This window comes from Nyctereutes procyonoides, unplaced genomic scaffold, assembly GCF_905146905.1.
Source record: "Nyctereutes procyonoides isolate TBG_1078 unplaced genomic scaffold, NYPRO_anot_genome, whole genome shotgun sequence".
In the NCBI taxonomy this organism is placed as follows: domain Eukaryota; kingdom Metazoa; phylum Chordata; class Mammalia; order Carnivora; family Canidae; genus Nyctereutes; species Nyctereutes procyonoides.
The window spans coordinates 27,387,499-27,406,328 of NW_026575046.1; the positions used below are offsets into that span (position 1 = coordinate 27,387,499).

Genomic DNA, 18,830 nt, shown 5'->3' on the forward strand with positions numbered 1-18,830 from the left:
AATCCAAATGAAGTATGTAGCTTAGATAATAATGCCACACCCAATGGTATTTCTTAATTTTGATAAATGTATCACAGTTATATAAGATATTAACATAAGGAGAAGCGGGATGAGGGTACATGAGGACTCTCTGTACTATCTCTGTAACTTTTTTTGAAAATTTATAATTATTTAAGGAAAAATAAAAAGACAACTGAGAAGTTCACTGAATCTCCAGGAGCACCAGAGGACCAGTTATGGTGGCTACAGAGCCAGGAACTGTTGCCAGACCCACAGTGTTTGGCCCAAAGAACTGGACCAACAAAGACTATGTAGCCCATGCTGGGCGCAGACACTACAGGCTTCACCACCAACACCACAAACTGGGCCCTTATCTGTCATCGCTGCCTTCGAAACTAGATGTCACTTCTGCTACCATCATGTGTCACAGTGTGTTAAGCAGGAAAGCTGGTGAACTTGGGACAGCCCCTGCTTCCTCCCAGTGGTGGCTATGTTTGCACACTAGCTGCAGGAAGGTTGGGACTTGAGTATCTGACATTTCAGCTTCTGTATCTGGAAGAGAGAGCTCTACCTCAAAAAATAGGAGATTTCCCAGTCATAAGTATGCTTAGCAGCCAGAAAGAAGGATAAATGTCCATTAAGGGACTGAGATCTTCTAACTGGAGTGATCAGACAAGGCCTTTTGGATGAAGAAGAAGGTAGACAGGCAGTATTGTAGTGAAATCAGATTTGGAATAAAATTAAACGCATTCAGCACTCAGCCCTGTAGTGGAGGTGAGATTCTGATAAACAGAAATTCATCATTCTCACAAAAAAGTTATGTTGAACAAACAGTACATGAAGTATAAGAAGAAAACAACTTTATTTTTGTCTTCCACTGACCCTTTCAATTAACTATGCGGGTCCGTGCCTACTATGTTTTCAGTCAGGTAGGGGAAGTTCTCAAGAATTTTCTAGTCACTGTTGGGTCATACACACAATTCTAGGGTCATTTCAAGTCACAAATTACAATTTCAGTTTAGCATTAAAATGTCAGCCTTATATATTAGTCAAAATTTCAAATTTGCTTCTAAGTTGAGCCTTCTTCCCCTCCTCTGATTTGGGCCTCAAGTCAAGGAAGAAAAGGGTAGCTCTTCTCTCACATCTCTTCTTCTGACTAATCATGTTTCAGCCTCTCCAGGAAACGTTCCTACTTACCTGTAAAGTTAGAATTTGTAATCTCTGTTTTTGCACAAGCTTAAAGTGACTTTTCTCATGAGCTTTGACATGGCTCTTCAAAGATTTTTGGAGATCTCTCTTTTTTTTTAAATTTTTATTTATTTATGATAGTCACACACACACACACACACACAGAGAGAGAGAGAGAGAGAGAGAGAGAGAGAGGCAGAGACACAGGCAGAGGGATAAGCAGGCTCCATGCACCGGGAGCCCGACGTGGGATTTGAGCCCGGGTCTCCAGGATCGCGCTCTGGGCCAAAGGTAGGTGCTAAACCACTGCGCCACCCAGGGATCCCGATTTTTGGAGATCTCTTAACTGCAATTCCTTGGCAGGGCAAAATGCAAGTGTTCTCTGGCTGGTCACTTCCTTTCCCCCCTCATTTTCTAGAAATCTAGGAGTTCCTCAGCTTCTCTCTCTGCTTAAGTCTTAAGTCTCTAGGCCACCCTCTTGATTGGCCCTAAGATGACCTTATGCCAGCTTGCTCTCTGGATCCACTTCTAGTCACTCATGTATTGACCTGACAGACTCTGGAAGGGCTCACCTCCCTCCTGTCATGGGTACCTCTTCATTGTATCATCAAAACAACTGTTTCATTGAATCTCCAGGAACAACTCACACTTTAGACTATTCTGTGCTCCTCAGGTGCAGGGAACATATATTAAGCTCAATGTAGATCTCTTGAAGCCCCTTTCCCTAAGCTTAAGTTAAAAGTTCAGACACTTCCATCCCTTTTCTTAAAGGAAGAAAAGGGGTAGGACTCATGACAAAAACAAAACAAAACAACACACAAAAACAAACAAACAAAACAACAGCTCTAAAATTCTTCTTTACCTGTTTCCAATTCCTGACTCTTCCACCGAGAATGTAGAGGAGGAGTTTAAGAGTCATCTGGCCTGTTTTCTGTCATTTCTTCTGAAAATATTTTAGCATAGCAAAGCCTTTTACATCCAGCTGTGGCATCTCTTGACTTGGTGTTTTTGTCAAATCTTCCCTTTTAACATCCTGTGATGCTTGGATATCCATCTTCAAAGCAAACAAAGCTTGTATGATCCCTCCGGCTCTTCCCACTTGCTGGAACGACCTAAACTTCAACAATCATCTGGGGTGAGCTGGGATAGGGCCCGCAGCAGACATAGCCTCCTAAGGTGGAACAATGCATGGTCAACTTCTCCAGTATAGTTCTAGTGGATTTTCCTGTCCCAGAGGCCTACTCAAATGCCAGTTATCTTTCCAAATATGATCTGTGCACAAAACCAAGATGAAATATTTCTGCTTCTCTTTACAGGTTCAAACATTTCAAATGCCCCAACTCATTCTACTTCCATTCCACAATAAAGCCAACCTTCCTAGGGTACCTGGTTGGTTCAGTCGGTTAAGCATCTGCCTTCAGGTCAGGTCATGATCCCAAGGTCCTGGGATTGAGTCCTGTACCAGGCTCCTTATTCAGTGGGGAATCTGCTTTTCCCTCTCCCCTTACCCCTCCTCCAGCTTGTGCTCTCTCTCACTCCCCTCTCTTTCAAATAAATAAATAAAATCTTAAAAAAAAAAAACCTTCTCAGATAAAACTTGTTTGACTTCCATTCAATATACATTCTTCTGTTTGAGCTCATTCCCCTGAAATGAGAAGCTTATAACAAGAGTGCTAACAGAATGCAAAATCTTGAAAAAACATTAGCCAACTGAATCCAGCAATATATATAAAAGATTATATACTATGACCAAGCAAGATTGGTTGGTTAAATATCTAAAAAAAAAAAAATCAATTAATATATCATACCAGTAGAATAAAGTACAGAACCACATGATCATCTCAATAGATTCAGGAAAAAAATGTGACAAAACTCAATTCCTTTCCTGATGAAAACACTCAACAAACAAAGAACAGAAGGAGATGTCCTTAACCTGATAAAAGGCATCAACAAAAAAACCTACAATTAGCAATAACCTAATGACAAGACAGTGAAGCTTTCTCCCTAAGATCAAGAACAAGACAAGGAAGTCCATTCTCACCACTCCTATTCAACATTGTACTGGAGATTCTAGCAAGGGTAATTAGGAAAGAAAATGAAATAAAAAGGATCTAGTTTAGAAAGGAGGAAATAAAACTATCTGTATTTGCAACTGAAATAATCTTGTATATAGAAAATCCTGAAGAATCCACTAAGAAACAAAATAAAAATGCTGCTACAAACTTGCAGGTTACAAAATCAATATACAAAGATCAGTCGTATTTCTGTACGCTAGCAGTAAACAAAACAAATATTAAGAAAATAATTCAATTTACAATAGCATCACCAAGAACAAAATATTTAGAAATAAATTTAACAAAAGAAGTGCACGACTTGTACACTGAAAACAACAAAACATTATTAGGGGAAAAATTTTAAAAAGACCTAAATAAATGAAAAGACATCCCATATTCATGGACCAGAAGACTCACCATTACTCAGCCATAAAATGAACAAAATCTCATCATTTGCAATGACATAGATGGACCTAGGGGGTATAATGCTAAATGAAATAAGTCAGTCAGAGAAAGACAAATGCCATGTAATTTCCCTCATATGTGGAATTTAAGAAACAAAACAAATGAAGAAAGGAAAAAAGAGACAAACCAAAAAATAGACTCTAAAATACAGAGAACAAACTGATGGTTGCCAGATGGAAGGTAGGTGAAATAGCTGATGGGAATTAAAGAATAGCATATCATGATGAGCACTGAGTAATGTATAGAATTGTTGAATCACAGTATCATACACCTGAAACTAATATAACACTGTATGTTAACATACTGAAAATAAATAAATGAATGAATAATTTTTTAGAAAAGATACAGTAGTCCTCAAATTTATCTACAGATTCAATGCAATCTCTTTCAAAATCTTTGCTGCCTTCCTTGCAGAAATTGATAAGCTGATTTTAAAGTTTGTATGGAAATTAAAGGAGCCCAGAACAGTCAAAGCCATCTTGAGAAAGAAGAACAAGGCTGGAGAACTCATTTCCCAATTTCAAAAGTTACTGCAAAGTTACAGTAATCAAAATAAAGTGGTACTGGTTTGACTGTGTGTGTGAGTGTGTGTATATATATATATATATATACACACACACACATATATATTATATGTAATATATATATAACATATATGTGATATATGATACATATATAGATAATCAATGGAATAGAATTGACAGCACAGAAATAATTTCTCACATTTATGGTCAACTCATTTTTGATACAGGAGTAAAGACAATTAAATGGGAGAAAGAACAGTCTTTTGAACAAACAGTCTTGGGACAACTAATGAGCCACACACAATAGAATGATCTTGGGCTCCTACTTCATACCATAGACACCATATATTAAAATTAACTTAAAATGAATCAAAGAGAGAATTTTAAGACCTAAAGCTATAAAGTCTTAAAAGAAAGTGGAGACCTACATTTTTATGACTTTGGATTAGGAGTTGGTTTCTTAGATACAAGACCAAAAATACAAGTAACAAGAGAAAAAAATAGATAGACATCACAATTAAAATGGTCTGTGTTTTATAGGACATCAACAAAAAAGTGAAAGGACAACCCACAAAATGGGAGAAAAATTTTGAGTATCATATCTGACAAGGATTACTATCCATGACATGTAAATAACTCTTACAGCAAATAACTCAATTTTTAAGATGGACAAAGGATCTCAATAGATGTTTCCTTTCACTCATATGAATAATGTAAGAAATAGTGAAAGGGACCATAAAGGAAAGGGGGAACTGAGTGAGGAAAAATTAGAGAGCAAGACAAACCATGAGAGACCTCTGACTCTGGGAAACAAACAAAGGGTTGTAGAAACGGAGGTGGGTGGGGGGATGGGGTAACTGGGTGACAGGCATTAAGCAGAGCAGGTGATGTGATGACCTTCAGATGACATTCAGTATAACTGAATGTTATACTATATGTTGGCAAATTGAATTTAAATTTAAAAAATAGACATTTCTTTAAAGAAGATGTACAAATGGCCATGTACATGATTGCACAGCTCCATGAAAATACTAAAAACTATTGAATTGTACATCCTGAGTGGATTATTTGGTATGTAAATAGTATTTCAATAAAGCCTTACCAAAACAAGCGCTGAGGTAGTCTTTACTTTGAGGAGCCATGAGCAGTGCTGAAATGAAATGCAGAAGACCATTTCTCAAATATTACAAAATGCAGTAAATTTGGTCTTGCTAAAAGTTGTGGTTAATGAGTTATTGTTTTTTAAACCCAGCACAACCAGCAGAGAACCTACAATGAAGCATGAGATTTTTAACTAGACGGTGGTTTGGTAAAGCCCTGGCTCCTCTTTGGTTGATCCCAAAACAGCCTCGGGTTAGGGTCTGCCACTACTACAAGGCCTCCTGGCTCCCAGCAGACAGCAGTGTCCCAGTAGACCTGGGCTGTGTGACCAAAGGGATCCCACTGGGTGCAGGCCTCAAGGTAAGTAACCCAGAATTAACTATTCCTAAGGGTCCTGCAAGAACCATGAGGCAGTGGACCCCTAGCAGCAGGGCTCATAGTCCCAGGGCACATGATACAAGGAGAATTAGATTTTAGCCTATTGTCCTAGCCTGGGTTTCCTTAACAGCAAAGGCTCATCTGTGAGTGGGAACAAGAGCGAGGGTTAATACATAGGGAGGAAGAATGTCCACACACCCATGTGATTTGTCTTGATTTGTCTTTAATCTTTAGGACATTCTGAGAAGCCTCACAGAATGCATCTTAGAACTGTTTACCCCTGGGTTGAAAAAAAGAAGTATTTATTCCTCAGCTTCTCTTTGCTGCTGGGTAAGGGCAGTAAGTGGGGAAGTAACTCTCCCACTTCTGGTTCCCACAGGCATGGGGACAGAGGGACTTGGAGAACACTGTACATTCATTGGCAGCTGTACATATGCTCAGAACTGGTAGCCACAGTCGTAGCTGGAGGAAGAAGCCACGTTGAGAGAATTTGAAGCAATGCTTAAGAGATGTCTGGTGCAATCATCCACTAGGTTCTGTGACATCTCAGGATCAGCTACAGAATTAGCAGGGCCCGGTGAGGCATAAAAATGTGAGCGCTTTGTTAAAAAATTATTGGAATTTCAAGATGGTTACAGCAGAGCCTTAAGCCAAGCCCAGAGTCCTCCTGAGCCCTGTGTGGCTGCACTGGTTGCATATGCCCAGGAGCTGGCCTTGTCTGGACTCTTAAATAGCAAGTTACTCCTCATCCCCATGCCTCACCTCATCTCCCCTCACACACACAGACACACAGACACACAGACACACAGACACACACATCCCAGGGACAGCTGACCACATCTTCTGAAGAAACACCAACATCGAGGAGCTCTCTTCCCTGTCTCTCCGTCAGCTCTGGCCACGTAACTATAAGTGAAGCCTCAATGGGGGTTCGTGACTCTGCTGGTGTGTGCTGAGTCTTTCCAAGCCATGGTCAAATCTGGGCAAAGGAGAAAATTTTTCATAAAGCTGTTTATTTTTTTCCCCATAAAGTTCTTTATTATAAGACCTTGTCCTTAAGAAATGAAATTATAGTGATGGTAAATAGCACTTTTTATTTTGGTAAGGTATGATATTAATATTTTTAAGTGGTGGGATCCCTGGGTGGCGCAGCGGTTTGGCGCCTGCCTTTGGCCCAGGGCGCGATCCTGGAGACCCGGGATCGAATCCCACGTCGGGCTCCTGGTGCATGGAGCCTGCTTCTCCCTCTGCCTGTGTCTCTGCCTCTCTCTCTCTCTCTCTCTCTCTCTCTCTCTATGACTATCATAAATAAATAAAAATTAAAAAAAATATTTTTAAGTGGCAATCCTTGTCCTGGACTTAAAAAGAAAATCACTGGTCTATGAATGACTGAGAATAATGGGATGGGAGGTGGGAGAAGGGATATAGGTTTAAAATCAAAGGCCTGATTGATGTAGGGTTTTGAACCTGTTGGGACAGGAAGGGAACAAAGCAGGGTTTTTCGTCATAAGTTCAGCACCCCATATAAGATAGAGAACCATCAAAACCCCTGAGCTCCGGGCTGGCCCTTGCAAGTGTTCCTGGCATGCTCTTTCTTTCATCCATTTTCTTGCCAAAGCTCCATCCAAGGATGAAGGGGAAAGACTCCCTGCCCAGTGGAACGTGAGCATTTGGGAAGCTCCTCTAAAGAATACGTCATCTATCCTTAAATCACCCACTGAAATTCTACTACCAGTAACCTGCTGCTTTGGGTAGAAAATGAATAGCCTCGGTTTACTTAAGTGATTTAATGTACTAGTTCTTTAATTAATTAATTAATTAATTAATTAAAAGATTTACTTATTTTATTTTTTTAATTTTTTTTAGATTTATTTATTTTAGAGAGAGAAAAAGCATGAGTGGGAGAGGCAGAGAGAGAGGGACAAGCAGACTCCATTCTGAGCTTGGAGCCTGATGTAGAGCTCAATCTCACAACCCTTAGGATCATGACGTGAAGCTAAAACCAAGAGTTTGAGGCCTCAACCTGCCACTGAGGCACCCTTTAAAGAACCCATTAATTCTTTTAAAATGCATTAAAACTGTAGGTAAGACAATTTTTTTGTGGCAGTTAGTATAGTGCCTGATGCACTGAGAATATTGTACAAAGATGAAGATGAATGATGACAATGGCGATGATGATGATGATGATGATATTAACATCACTAAATCCTAACAAAACCCAAACAGGTAGGTAGGTGCTAATATTATCCCCAATTTTTGGCCGAGGAAACTGAAATTCAGAGATGCTGAATATGTTACTCAAAGCCACACCACTTAGAAGCCGAGAGCCAGGGTCCAAAGCAGAAGCAGTGTCACTGGGCCTGGTGGGGCACCTAGAGAGACAGATGGTACCAGGCGGCGCTTAGTGGGTCAGCAAGCTCCCTCATTCTCACTATACTGCTGGATGGGCAGTACTGGCTTAAAAGCGCTTCAAGTGAAAGCACAAAGCCCTTTCTTGACCTCTAGTTCTTTTTGTACATCTTTTCCTATACCATCCTCTCTCCTGGCACTCCTTGTGTGATTCTGGAAGAACCTACTAGAGGAAACAGACCAGAAAGATTCTTTCAGGATTACATCTTGCATCTTCAGTATCTAGGAGCAGTATCTAGTACTGCTCACATACAGTAGGTGCCTAATAAATATTGGCCAATTGTTATGAGAATGTAGCCTCTTCCAGGCCTCTGTCAAGCAGCCAGTGGTGTTCTTCAGCTTCCAAGCCAAAGGTTCCATCACTGAGTATGCCTCACAGTAGACTCCATGCCCACTTTCAGCCCGACATCTGTCCCTATACATGGCCAACATCGAACTCATTATTGATAACAATGCTACTGAAAGATACAAGAGGTGCGTAGCACAGTCCCATTGTCAAACTTGGGGGATATCATCTGATTTGTTCCATCACCTTCCATTACCTACATCCAACCTCCAAATGTGTCTACTACAGTCCTGGAAATCTGAAAAACCAGAGAGTAGGGATAGCACCTGTCCCACACCACCTAATTAATGAAGGACTCTAAGGAAGCGCACCAGGTGTTTGACCAGGGTCCCTGAAAGATTAGAATTTGTCAATGCCTAGAGATATGGAAAAGTGTTAGAGCCTTCACTCCCAGGTGTCCCAAGAAAGTATCCCAAGGTATACTTTCTTTTAAGCAAAAATCAGCCATTCTTCTGACATTAACCTTTGGTATCCACTTATTAATGGTCTGGCCACCTGTTAAGTGGTACTGAATTCATTATGACAGAGACTATGCAGTTGTAGCTCTGTGTATGGGAGAAAGCATTTCAAACTGATTTTCAATTCCCAAAACTTTAATTTTCAACACTAAACAAGGATTTGCCAAAGCTTGTTGTTTAGTTTTATATTTGAGCCAGCACCAAATGGTAGGCATTTTTTTTAATTGAATCCATCTGTAAATCAGAAGAATATTCTAGATGTTCTGGAAGAAAACTTTCCAAGTTCTATATTAATTACTCAACTAATTACTGAGTTTTGACATCTGGATCTCATGCTGATGATGTTCCTGCTCTAGCACGCACACTCACAATGTGCATTATCATTTCAAAGCATCAGTGTCTGTTTCATTCCAACACGGACACTAATTTTATTTGTATAAAGTTGCAGAATTAAAAGGAAAAGAGAAGGGGAAATTGGACTTTTTTGTTTGGCCAGGCTGGTAATCTGAACTTCACAGATCTTATAGTCAAAGCAAGGAAGAGGCCAACATGGTCATAGAGCCAACTATATCTGGCTCTTCCACAAAGAACAGGCATTCTCCTTGCTCAGCTAAGAAAAAACAAAATCCGCTTACTGGATGCAAAGATGTTCCTTAACCTTACCTTTCTGCGTGCAGACTCAAGTACACACTGCTTTCTGTACCTTCAGAATACTCTGCTGCTTAGAACAAGCTTAAGAATAATTTTGAGTTGCATAGTGATCAAATCAACCTTGGGTTAAGATTTTCAGTCCTCCTCCTTTCTAAAAGGGTCAAGTACGAAAACACTTAAAAGAGGCTACATATAACTCAGGAATACAGAAAGACAGGAAAAAATCACTTTAGGGAGAAGAGAAGTTTTCTTTAGTACCAGCTGTCCATAGCGTTAGAGCCAGGGATCTAATACATGGGTAGTTATTTCTAGGCCCAAGTATGCTATGCTTTCATATATTCTGTAGATTATGAAGTCTGTTTCCACAAAGAGCAGTTAAAACTGGGTTGGGACAGAAAAGCAACCTAGTGGAGCAGAAAAGGGAAAGGATGAGAAAAAATTCTTGTCCACATGGAACATATCAGAGGCATTCGACTTCTGGGGACCCTTTGACCTCAACCTCATCTTTACCTTTGTAAATATCCTGCCTCCCTTCTTTTATTGTCTCCTGATGTATTCCACCTGTTAGTACAAGGTAAAATCTTTTCCTTTATCAAGGAATATAAAGAAATGAGTCTTCCCTCCAGTTTTGTTTGTTGGATGCCAACTGCACCTGTTGTGAAAACCAAAAATGTCTTCAGACCCTGCCAAATGGCCCCCTTCCAGGGGCAATTCTTCCTTCCACCCTAGAAACACTAGCCACTGGCTTTTAGAAAATCTTTAAAATATGAAAAGGAGACATTAAAGTAGACATCCATTTGAAAGATCAAAATTCTTATTTCCCAAGTATTTCATATTTGAAGACTACTTTAGCAAATCCTATTGTAACTATATGGTGGGCTCATCCACTGATCTCTGACATAGCAGAATCTTCTCCCAGCCCCTGGAGAGATCATTAGTCATGAGAATTCCATTCCCTTTTGCCCATTTCCCCATTCTAGATTGAGACATAAAGGGGGAATGTTTGAGAAGGCCTCCCCTTATAAGATTAAAAAATAATAATAATAAATAAGATCCTCTCTAAAAAAAAGTCTTTTTGCCATATCTGTTTTTTTCCCCACTAGAGTGTCTGTCTTTGAATGTGATGGTACTGCTAGGAACATTAGCAGCCCCTCATAATCCCAAGGAACTAAGCAAAAAAAAAAAAAAAAGAAATGAAATGCACAACAGCTTGAGGAAGGTAGGGCAGAAGGAACAAAAGGGCTTCAGTCCTTGATGACATCTTCGAACCACTGAATCAGCCTTGGAATGTCCACCTCAGGCTGCTTATTAGCTGAAATAATTCAACACTTTTATTGTTTAGCCAAATCAATAGTTGGCAAACTATGATTTACAGGTCAAATGCAGGAACTAGGAATTGTTTTTTTATATTTTTAAAAGGTTGTTAAGAAACAAAGGTTGTTAAAAATAAACAGACATATGGGACCCTCAAAGTCTAAAATATTTACTATGTGGCCCTGTCTGGATAAAGTTTGCCAATCCCCAATCTAAACCATTCATAGTGAACGTCTTGTGATTTTCAACCCAAAGCACTCTTAACTAATATAAGTTCTGGTATCCTCATTTTACAACTATAGAAACTGAAGCTTGAATCTGCCAATAGTAGGCTCAACCAGAGAAGTCAAATACAAATTTGCCATTCTTTTCAATTCATTGTAAAGTTAAGCCAAATTGAGGCATCACAAAACATTTAACAGACTTTTCTATTCATTAAGGTTTCAAATCATATTTGTACTACACATGTGTTTTTGCAAATCAGAATAGACAAAGCCTCTTGAGGAAACACAATATGCTCAGTGAATGCTTTCAAAGGGAGTCAGATTGTCCTACTATCTAGAGCACCAAGGCATTTCCTGCCATGGGAAGTCAAGTCTAGAGACTCCACGGAGGAAAAGACATTACAGAAATACACAAGAAGCAAACTTGCTGATTTGATAAGTTACCTTTTCTGCTTGCTGATACAATTCCTATATTTTCTTGCTGACTCACTTAGAGAGAGTGAATCCTTACTGAAAAATATTCAAAACCTTCCTCCATTAATTCTAGCACCCAAGTTAATACTGCTGCTCCTAGTTGGACCAGCATGTTTGGTAGCACCTTGATAAAGGGTTCAAAAATTGACAAAATCTTATACTCAGAGTCAGGTTCAGAAGGAGGCAAAGTTCATTGTGGAGAGCCCATCAGATGAGTGTTGTATGAGTTACAATAAACACTCGTCCACCTCTAGCCATGGGGCCATAACTGAGCACTGAGTGACTGGCAGGGCCAGACTTTTCTCAGTTGATCCAACAAACATCTTTGCCTTTGTATCACATCCCAACATTTCTGTGCCTATCCCAGTACAGTAAGTGGTCAATCAAGGACAAGAGCACTTAGTCTACACCCAATACTGGTTGTGCTTCAGTGTTGGGTTGGTTTGTCGGCAGAGGTTGACCATATCAGGATCCAGATTCATCCATGTCTCCCAAGGAGCACATTTCTCCACTGGCTCAGTAGCTGGAGAAGCCATTTGCTCACTTTGTGGGTCCCTGAAAAGACTGACTGGGGGACTGCTGGAGCTTTTTAGAAGGGGTGTCACTGTGACAGTGGGTACAGTTATGCTCCTTTCTGGCCTAGGACTTGGGGTTGTAGGTTCCAGACTGGTCTGGGGCTTGATAAGAGGTTTTGTCTTTTCTACCTTCTGGCCCAGCAGCCAGACACACAAGGCCACTGCAGTTACTATCAGCAGGAAGACCACCATAGCCAAGGGTACAATGACCATTAGAGGATAACTATTCTCCCTGGGCTTGGTGGGTGCCCCAGGACTGGCACTGGTGGTGTCTGGTGGCCAAATGACCCTGGTTAGAGAAGTCTTGCCATCCAGAGTAGGCTCTTCACCGTGGTGTTGTCCCCGTGGATCTGCTTCCTGCTGCATGGTCTGGGTCAGCTTCCCCAGAGTTTCTGTCTTTGCTGTGGGTCCTGAGTAAACCACGGGCTTCTCTTGAGAATGATCTGAAGTCACAAGATTATCTGCAGTAGCCAATAAAGAAACATCAGGGGTAAAGGTTTGCAGACAGAGGGGATCAGGTGGCACTATAGTGAAGGGAAGATAACCTATTGCTGGCTGTACATGGTCTGCCTTGAGCAAGAAGGTGAAGGAGTCATTTAGCATATCGATGCCTGTTAGGTTGGCATATGGATGAAGCATCAACAACCCTTGGTCAATGTCACTCTGAGTGAAAAGAGTAGTATTTTCTATTGCCATGCCTTGGCCTACTCTTCGTACAAGTCTTCCATGAGCAGGGGGTGCTATTACTTCAAATTTGGGATCACTGTTAGTCCTATTAGCAAGCTCAGTAGCATCAAGGTCCTGTCTTTTCAGATGATAAATCTCTCTGTTGGTAACTGTCAGGTTTGACATAACGCACAGTAAAGGCTGCACTCTGATGTTCAGCATTTGTCCAGTCAAGTTGCTTTCTGATGTAAATAGTGAGAAATATAGCTGGTCCTCTGAGGCAGTGAGATTTGTCATATGGTAAAAGAGTCTCCCTGAATACAGATCTTCCTGTCCAAAGCTGATGACCATCTGGTTTTCAATGAGCAGATGCCCGTGTTGGAGGGGCCATGTCATCTTGTAAGTGATTTGGGGGCTTCTCCCATTGGTCGTTGCTGACAAGTGAATATTGGTGATGGGGACAGTTGTCTGGCCTTGTGGGAGAAGTAGGTCAGTGAGGTTCACAAGGGTGATGGAGATGGGGATGACATCCAGGTGGAAGAGCTTATAGAGTGGGCGGTGTTGGCCATCGGTCACACTAAAGTAAAACACACCCGAGGATGGGCTTCCATCTTGTACAAACCATACCTGAGAGTTATCAATGTCGGCTTGCGTGAAATGGTGAATAGGTATGTCTGGATGGTGAGCCATTGCCAAAAAGCCATTATTAGGATTACGAATGATCATATATCTGATCTCCTCTGGAGGGCTGTCTAGATCTTCCACTCTTAGGTTTTCAGGTCCTACAACCAACCTATTTCCCTGCAGAACTTTCAACCGAAGCCCTTTTGTCTTTATTTCTGGTGCCTGGTCATTAACAGGAGAGATAGTGATGTTAAACATCTCTTCAAGGAAGTCAGTCTCCGGCTTGGTGGTGGACTTGCTCTTTTGTTTTGGCCAAACGGCAAAAGTAAAATTATCAGCCAGTGATTCAGAGTCATCATGAAGGTATATGATTCCAAATTTATTAACTATATACTGGGAGAAATTGGGTTTTCCTTTGGTAATATTCCTCTCTCCAACAATAATGGTTCCATGATGGGGAAGAGATATAACCTGGAACCAGATTTCATAGGAAGATCGCTGAGATTTGGGCAACTTCAGTAAGAGGTTGGAAGCATCTAAATTAGATTGGTCAATGAGAACTTTGCCTCCCTCCTTGACAAAAGCTCCTGTAAAAGTGTAAATATAAAGAACAAAGTGGCATTTCATTAGAACTTTGGGATGACACCTATAAAGCTCTTTCTCTCTCAAATTTCCATATCCCAATGGATTACTATAAATGTCTTGGTTGTTCAAGGACCTGAATTAGCACTGTTACCCACCCACAGCATATAACAAATTATATTTTAAGTATACATATCCTAACTATTAAATCAATATTTCAGGCAAGAGCATTTCAAAATCCTGAGATTCATCCATAGAATGTTAATTTTTTAACTTACCTACTACTGGACTTTCTCTTGCCATGGAAACAGGTGCAGCTTTCAATATCCCTTTTCATGAAGGAACTTGACTTATTTGTTATTTTCATTTTCTATAGGTGGTTTTCAGTCATAGGCATGGTAAAGTCTCCAAGTGAAATTCTTTAGAGCTAACTAATTTTTCATCTTTCCCCCAACTACTACTATTAAAGCTTATGAGAGGAAAGCGAAGAGGCCCAGAGAAAGAGCACATATAAAGAAATAAATTTTATAACCAAATAAGTTTTATTTCAAAGGTTGATATCGTGGCATTGTTATGATATCGTGGCATTTCCAATTAATCAAGGAATACTTCCAAATTGTCCCTACTTTAATAATTATAGATAAGCCACTGACCCATGTCTTTTGGTGGCTTTACCTGTATTTGCAAGCAGACGACTCTGCCGACCTGGTTCTGTAACTTCATATGAAATAGTAATATGAAACTCCTCAGGGCTTAGAGCTGCTGGTGGAGAGGATGTCGTAAACGTGAAAGAGTCTTCTGCAGTCCAGCCAGTGTTTTCACGGTCCACATGTTGGTATAATATGAGCTGTTCACTGACCTGTATAGACAGGAAGAAAAATCAGCCCCTGGCTTCAGGGATAATATGAGGACAACACGTATCCTAACTGAAGAAGATACAAGTCTTTTCAGGATTTATTCTCATGCCCAAATTGTGCACATATCTATGCAAACACAACAACACTAACAATGTGGTAACTTAAGTTTGTCAAACTTCAGTGTTCTATTGCAAAAATAGTTTATTTATCAGAGAAAGAAGAGCACATTGATTTTGAGATGATGAAGGCTATGGTACGTATATTTTAGAAAGTATATAATGAACCTTCATTTGCCTGTCTGATAATTTTAAAAACTATCAACTTATAACCAATCCTATTTCATATAATACTCCTACCCACATTCTGCTCAATAGCTTATTTTGAAGCCAACCAAACACCATTTTATCTGTAAATGTTATAGTAAATACTGACAAAGATGGCTCTTTTTAAAAAAAGACTTCATTTTTATTTATTTATGAGAGACACAGAGAGAAAGGTGGAGACATAAACAGAGGGAGAAAAAATAAATAAATAAACAGAAGGAGAAGCAGGTCCCCTGTGGGGAGCCTGATGTGGGACTCTATCCCAGGACCCTGGGATTATGACCTAAACTGATGCTCAACCACTGAGCCACCTAGGTGCTCCAAAGATGGCTCTTTTAAAAATATAATCACAATATCATTATCACATATAAATATTATCAATAATTACTTAATATCATCAAATATCCTATTAGTGTTTAAGTATCTCCGATGACCTAGTATATGTGAGGGTTTTTTGTTTGTTTGTTTGTTTGTTTTTTTTTACGTAATTGCTTTGAGTCAGGATCTTTGGAAGTCCCCATGTCACATTTGTTTGATGCTTCTCATAGGTGTCTCTTAGTCTGTAGGTTCCCTTTCTCTAATTTTTTTCTTGTGATTTATTTATTGAAGAGATTGGGTCGTTTGTCTTATAGAGCGTCCTATATTCTAGATTTTCCTGCTTGAATCCCAATGGTATTGTTTAACATGTTCCTCTGTCATCTATATTTCCAATACACTAGGAGTTAAATCTAGAAATGTAATAAGAATCAGATTTAGGTTTTTGTTAAAAATGTTTTTCAGGTTATATTATATATTTCCTCTGCATCTCATTGCAAGGCTGCTCCTTTTTTGAAAATGTTAGGATTAATAGGTGAATTCGAGTTCTGCCACGTTGATCCATCTATTTTTAAGTTCCCCATCACCCTTATCATCTGATAGTTTTACAGAGTCATTGAGATGACTGCTTAAGTTCCTTATTTTTTGCAGTGGCAAGGCATTGATATTTTTAATCATTCCTTCTTCATTCTTTTCTGGAATCCTTCTACAAAGAAGAATTTTCCCTCATCAGCTATTTGGCTAAACTGAAGTACAGTGTATGCAGAAAAGACAGGATAAGTACTTGATTCTTTCTCTTTATACTAATTTTTGGGAAAATGAGTCCCCTGGCTCCATGATCCAAATATACCCATTGGTTTTTGTTTTGTTTGTTTTGGGATCATTATAAACTTATGAGTTTTAGCATATGATGTATTTCATTCCATTGCAGTTGTTATTCTCATTGATGTTCAAATTTCCCCATCTTGCTTAGGGTATTTTTCAAGATTTAATCTAAGTCCCTGATGTCTCTTGCCAATGAATGTCTTTTCTAGCTCAACTGAGGGAGATGGGCTTCACCCAGTCTTTTGTTGTCCAGATACCATATGAATAGTCCTTTCTCTAACAACAGTGATTGAAAGTTCTCAATCTCGAACCACAGAAGGGAAGGCTAGAGAAAAAAATATCTAATCTTTTCATTCCTGTAGGTCACATCTTTTTCTGACCTGCCTTCTATTATAGTATCTGAACTTACAGGTAGGTTTTTTCAAGGTATCTGTGTCCATGTCAAAAGTGCCTAGAATAAATTATCATATAATTTACAGAGCAGTTGAGTCTATTTCATCAGTCAGTATTTGGAAATATTGTATTAACTAACAAAATTTGGTGATGTATCACTCTGGCTCAATACTGGTACAATGGATAAGCCTAGAATCAGAGTTCTAGAAAAGCTTCTGATCTAGTGAGCTTTACAAAATATGAGCTTCCTATTTCCACAGTGTCCAAAAGCTGTTGGCAAGTTTTTTGTTCCTTTCCTATTCAAGGGTAAGGCAAGGAAATGCTGTCATTTGGGGATTTTAAATGGGAAGAAGAAAGTATCGTTTCTCAACATTTCTTCATAAAGAAGCAAGGTCATTCATAAAAAATTGGTTTCCCCAAAGATAATTTCTGGTACTGACTAGTAACTTGATGCTCTAGAAGTTTCTGGGAAATAAGTCAGTTTTATTTAGCAGTTATACTATTTCTATTCTCAGCTAAAGATTTACGATAAAATAGTCATCATAAATGTATTCCTCTTCCTAGAAATAAATAACTGTGCCATGGATTTTGGATTGGAGAATGGTTTCCAAAGGTTCCCATTCTGCTTAAGAGAGGCATAATATTATAAGACAAGAGACATCCAGCTTCTTAATATTAAAAGTAACATAGTCTACTGATTAAAAGGAAAAATTTTCTTGAAAGAGGCCAATCTTGTCCTTTGCTTCTTTGGGTTAAGTAAAAATTAACTTCTCTGAAAAATATAAGTTATTGGAATAATCTAAGGATCTTCTGATGTCTACAGGATGAATAGTAATTGTCTCAGGGAAAGAACGCTTCTCAAAGATGAGAACAGTTGAGATGAAAGTCAGAAATCTGAAGGAAATTAATTGGAAAGGAGCCCTGATCATAGCTGTGTACTTTGGAAGACTCCTGAAAGAGAGGTCTGCTATAAGTTCTGTTTTTGAAGTCATTACAAAAGTGAGAAATTGTGAATACCTTATTGACTCATTTTATGCTGGAGAGTGAGAGAATCAAATTAGATTCATCTTGAGTGTCTGAGCTTCAAGACTAAACAGTACATAATTGAAAGTGCTGAGCTAGAAGCAAAAGGGAATGAGTGTGTCTGTGGAATGTCAACTTGGCAGCCATGCCCTGAAGGAGCTTTGAGGTGAATAGAGTCTTTAATGTTTAAAGAAAGAGAGCTTTAAAAATCAGGTTCTAGGGGCACTTGGGTGGCTCCATCAGTTGAGCATTCTTTTTTTTTTTTTTTTTTTTTTTACATTTCAGCTCAGGTCTTAGAGTCATGAGTTTTAGCCCCAAGTGAGGCTCCATACTGGGCATGGAGCCTACTTGAAAAAAAAATAATAAAATAAGACCAGGTTCTAAGGTGTGTATGTGTGTGTGTGTGTGTGTGTGTGTGTGTGTGTGTGTTTGTATGCGTGGTGAGAGAGGGCTGATAAAGGGAGAACAAGACCAAGACTTTAAGGGAAAAAGTGTAAGGTAAACCTTAGAAGAAAAGGATCTCAGACAGGATTAGGAATTTTGTTACCTCAAATAGAAAGTGGCCCTAGGAACAATTTCCAACAGCTCTGCATATTTCTACTGTATTAAATATAGATAGATAAGCCACTTACTGGATACCTGGGCTCAGAGATTATGGAGAGAGGAGAGAAGAGGTTTTTATTTCCCATGGATTTAGATTAGCCCAGATATTTTCTCTTTTACAGATGGAGTCTTTTTGGAATGTCATTATATATTAAAATTTGGGGCCACCTGGGTGACTCAGTCAGTTAAGTGGCTGCCTTTGGCTCAGGTCATGATCTCAGAATCCTGGGATCAATTAAGCGCCACATTAGGCTCCCTGCTTAGCAGGGAGTCTGTTCTCCCTCTCACTCTGCCCCTCCCCTGCCTTGTGCTCTTTCTCGATCACTCTCTTAAATAAATAAATAAAATCTTTTTAAAAAGAAAATTAAATTTTGCAGAATTCCAACTAGTAAATGTGGAAGGAAAAACAGAATGAGAAAAATCACTATTTGTCAATCACACTGGTAATAAATATTTCA

General features: G+C 39.3%; 1 protein-coding gene across 2 annotated transcripts in view; it reads right to left on the reverse strand.

Annotated features, from left to right (window-relative positions):
* Window positions 1-217: 217 nt before the first annotated feature.
* LOC129509626 (chondroitin sulfate proteoglycan 4-like) overlaps window positions 218-18,830 on the reverse strand; it is a 68,517-nt gene continuing 49,904 nt past the window's right edge. The window contains exons 9-11 of one of the 2 annotated variants that reach the window (XR_008664379.1): window positions 14,709-14,892; window positions 5,334-14,038; window positions 218-2,359 (exon numbers count right to left, since the gene is read on the reverse strand). Coding sequence is in view for 1 of the 2 variants with exons in the window: in XM_055325407.1 (XP_055181382.1) it covers window positions 11,991-14,038; window positions 14,709-14,892 (2,232 nt within the window). In the remaining variant the exon portion in view is untranslated. Of the gene's footprint in view, window positions 2,360-4,417; window positions 14,039-14,708; window positions 14,893-18,830 lie in introns of those variants that run through there. The other variant, XM_055325407.1, reaches the window with a different exon arrangement.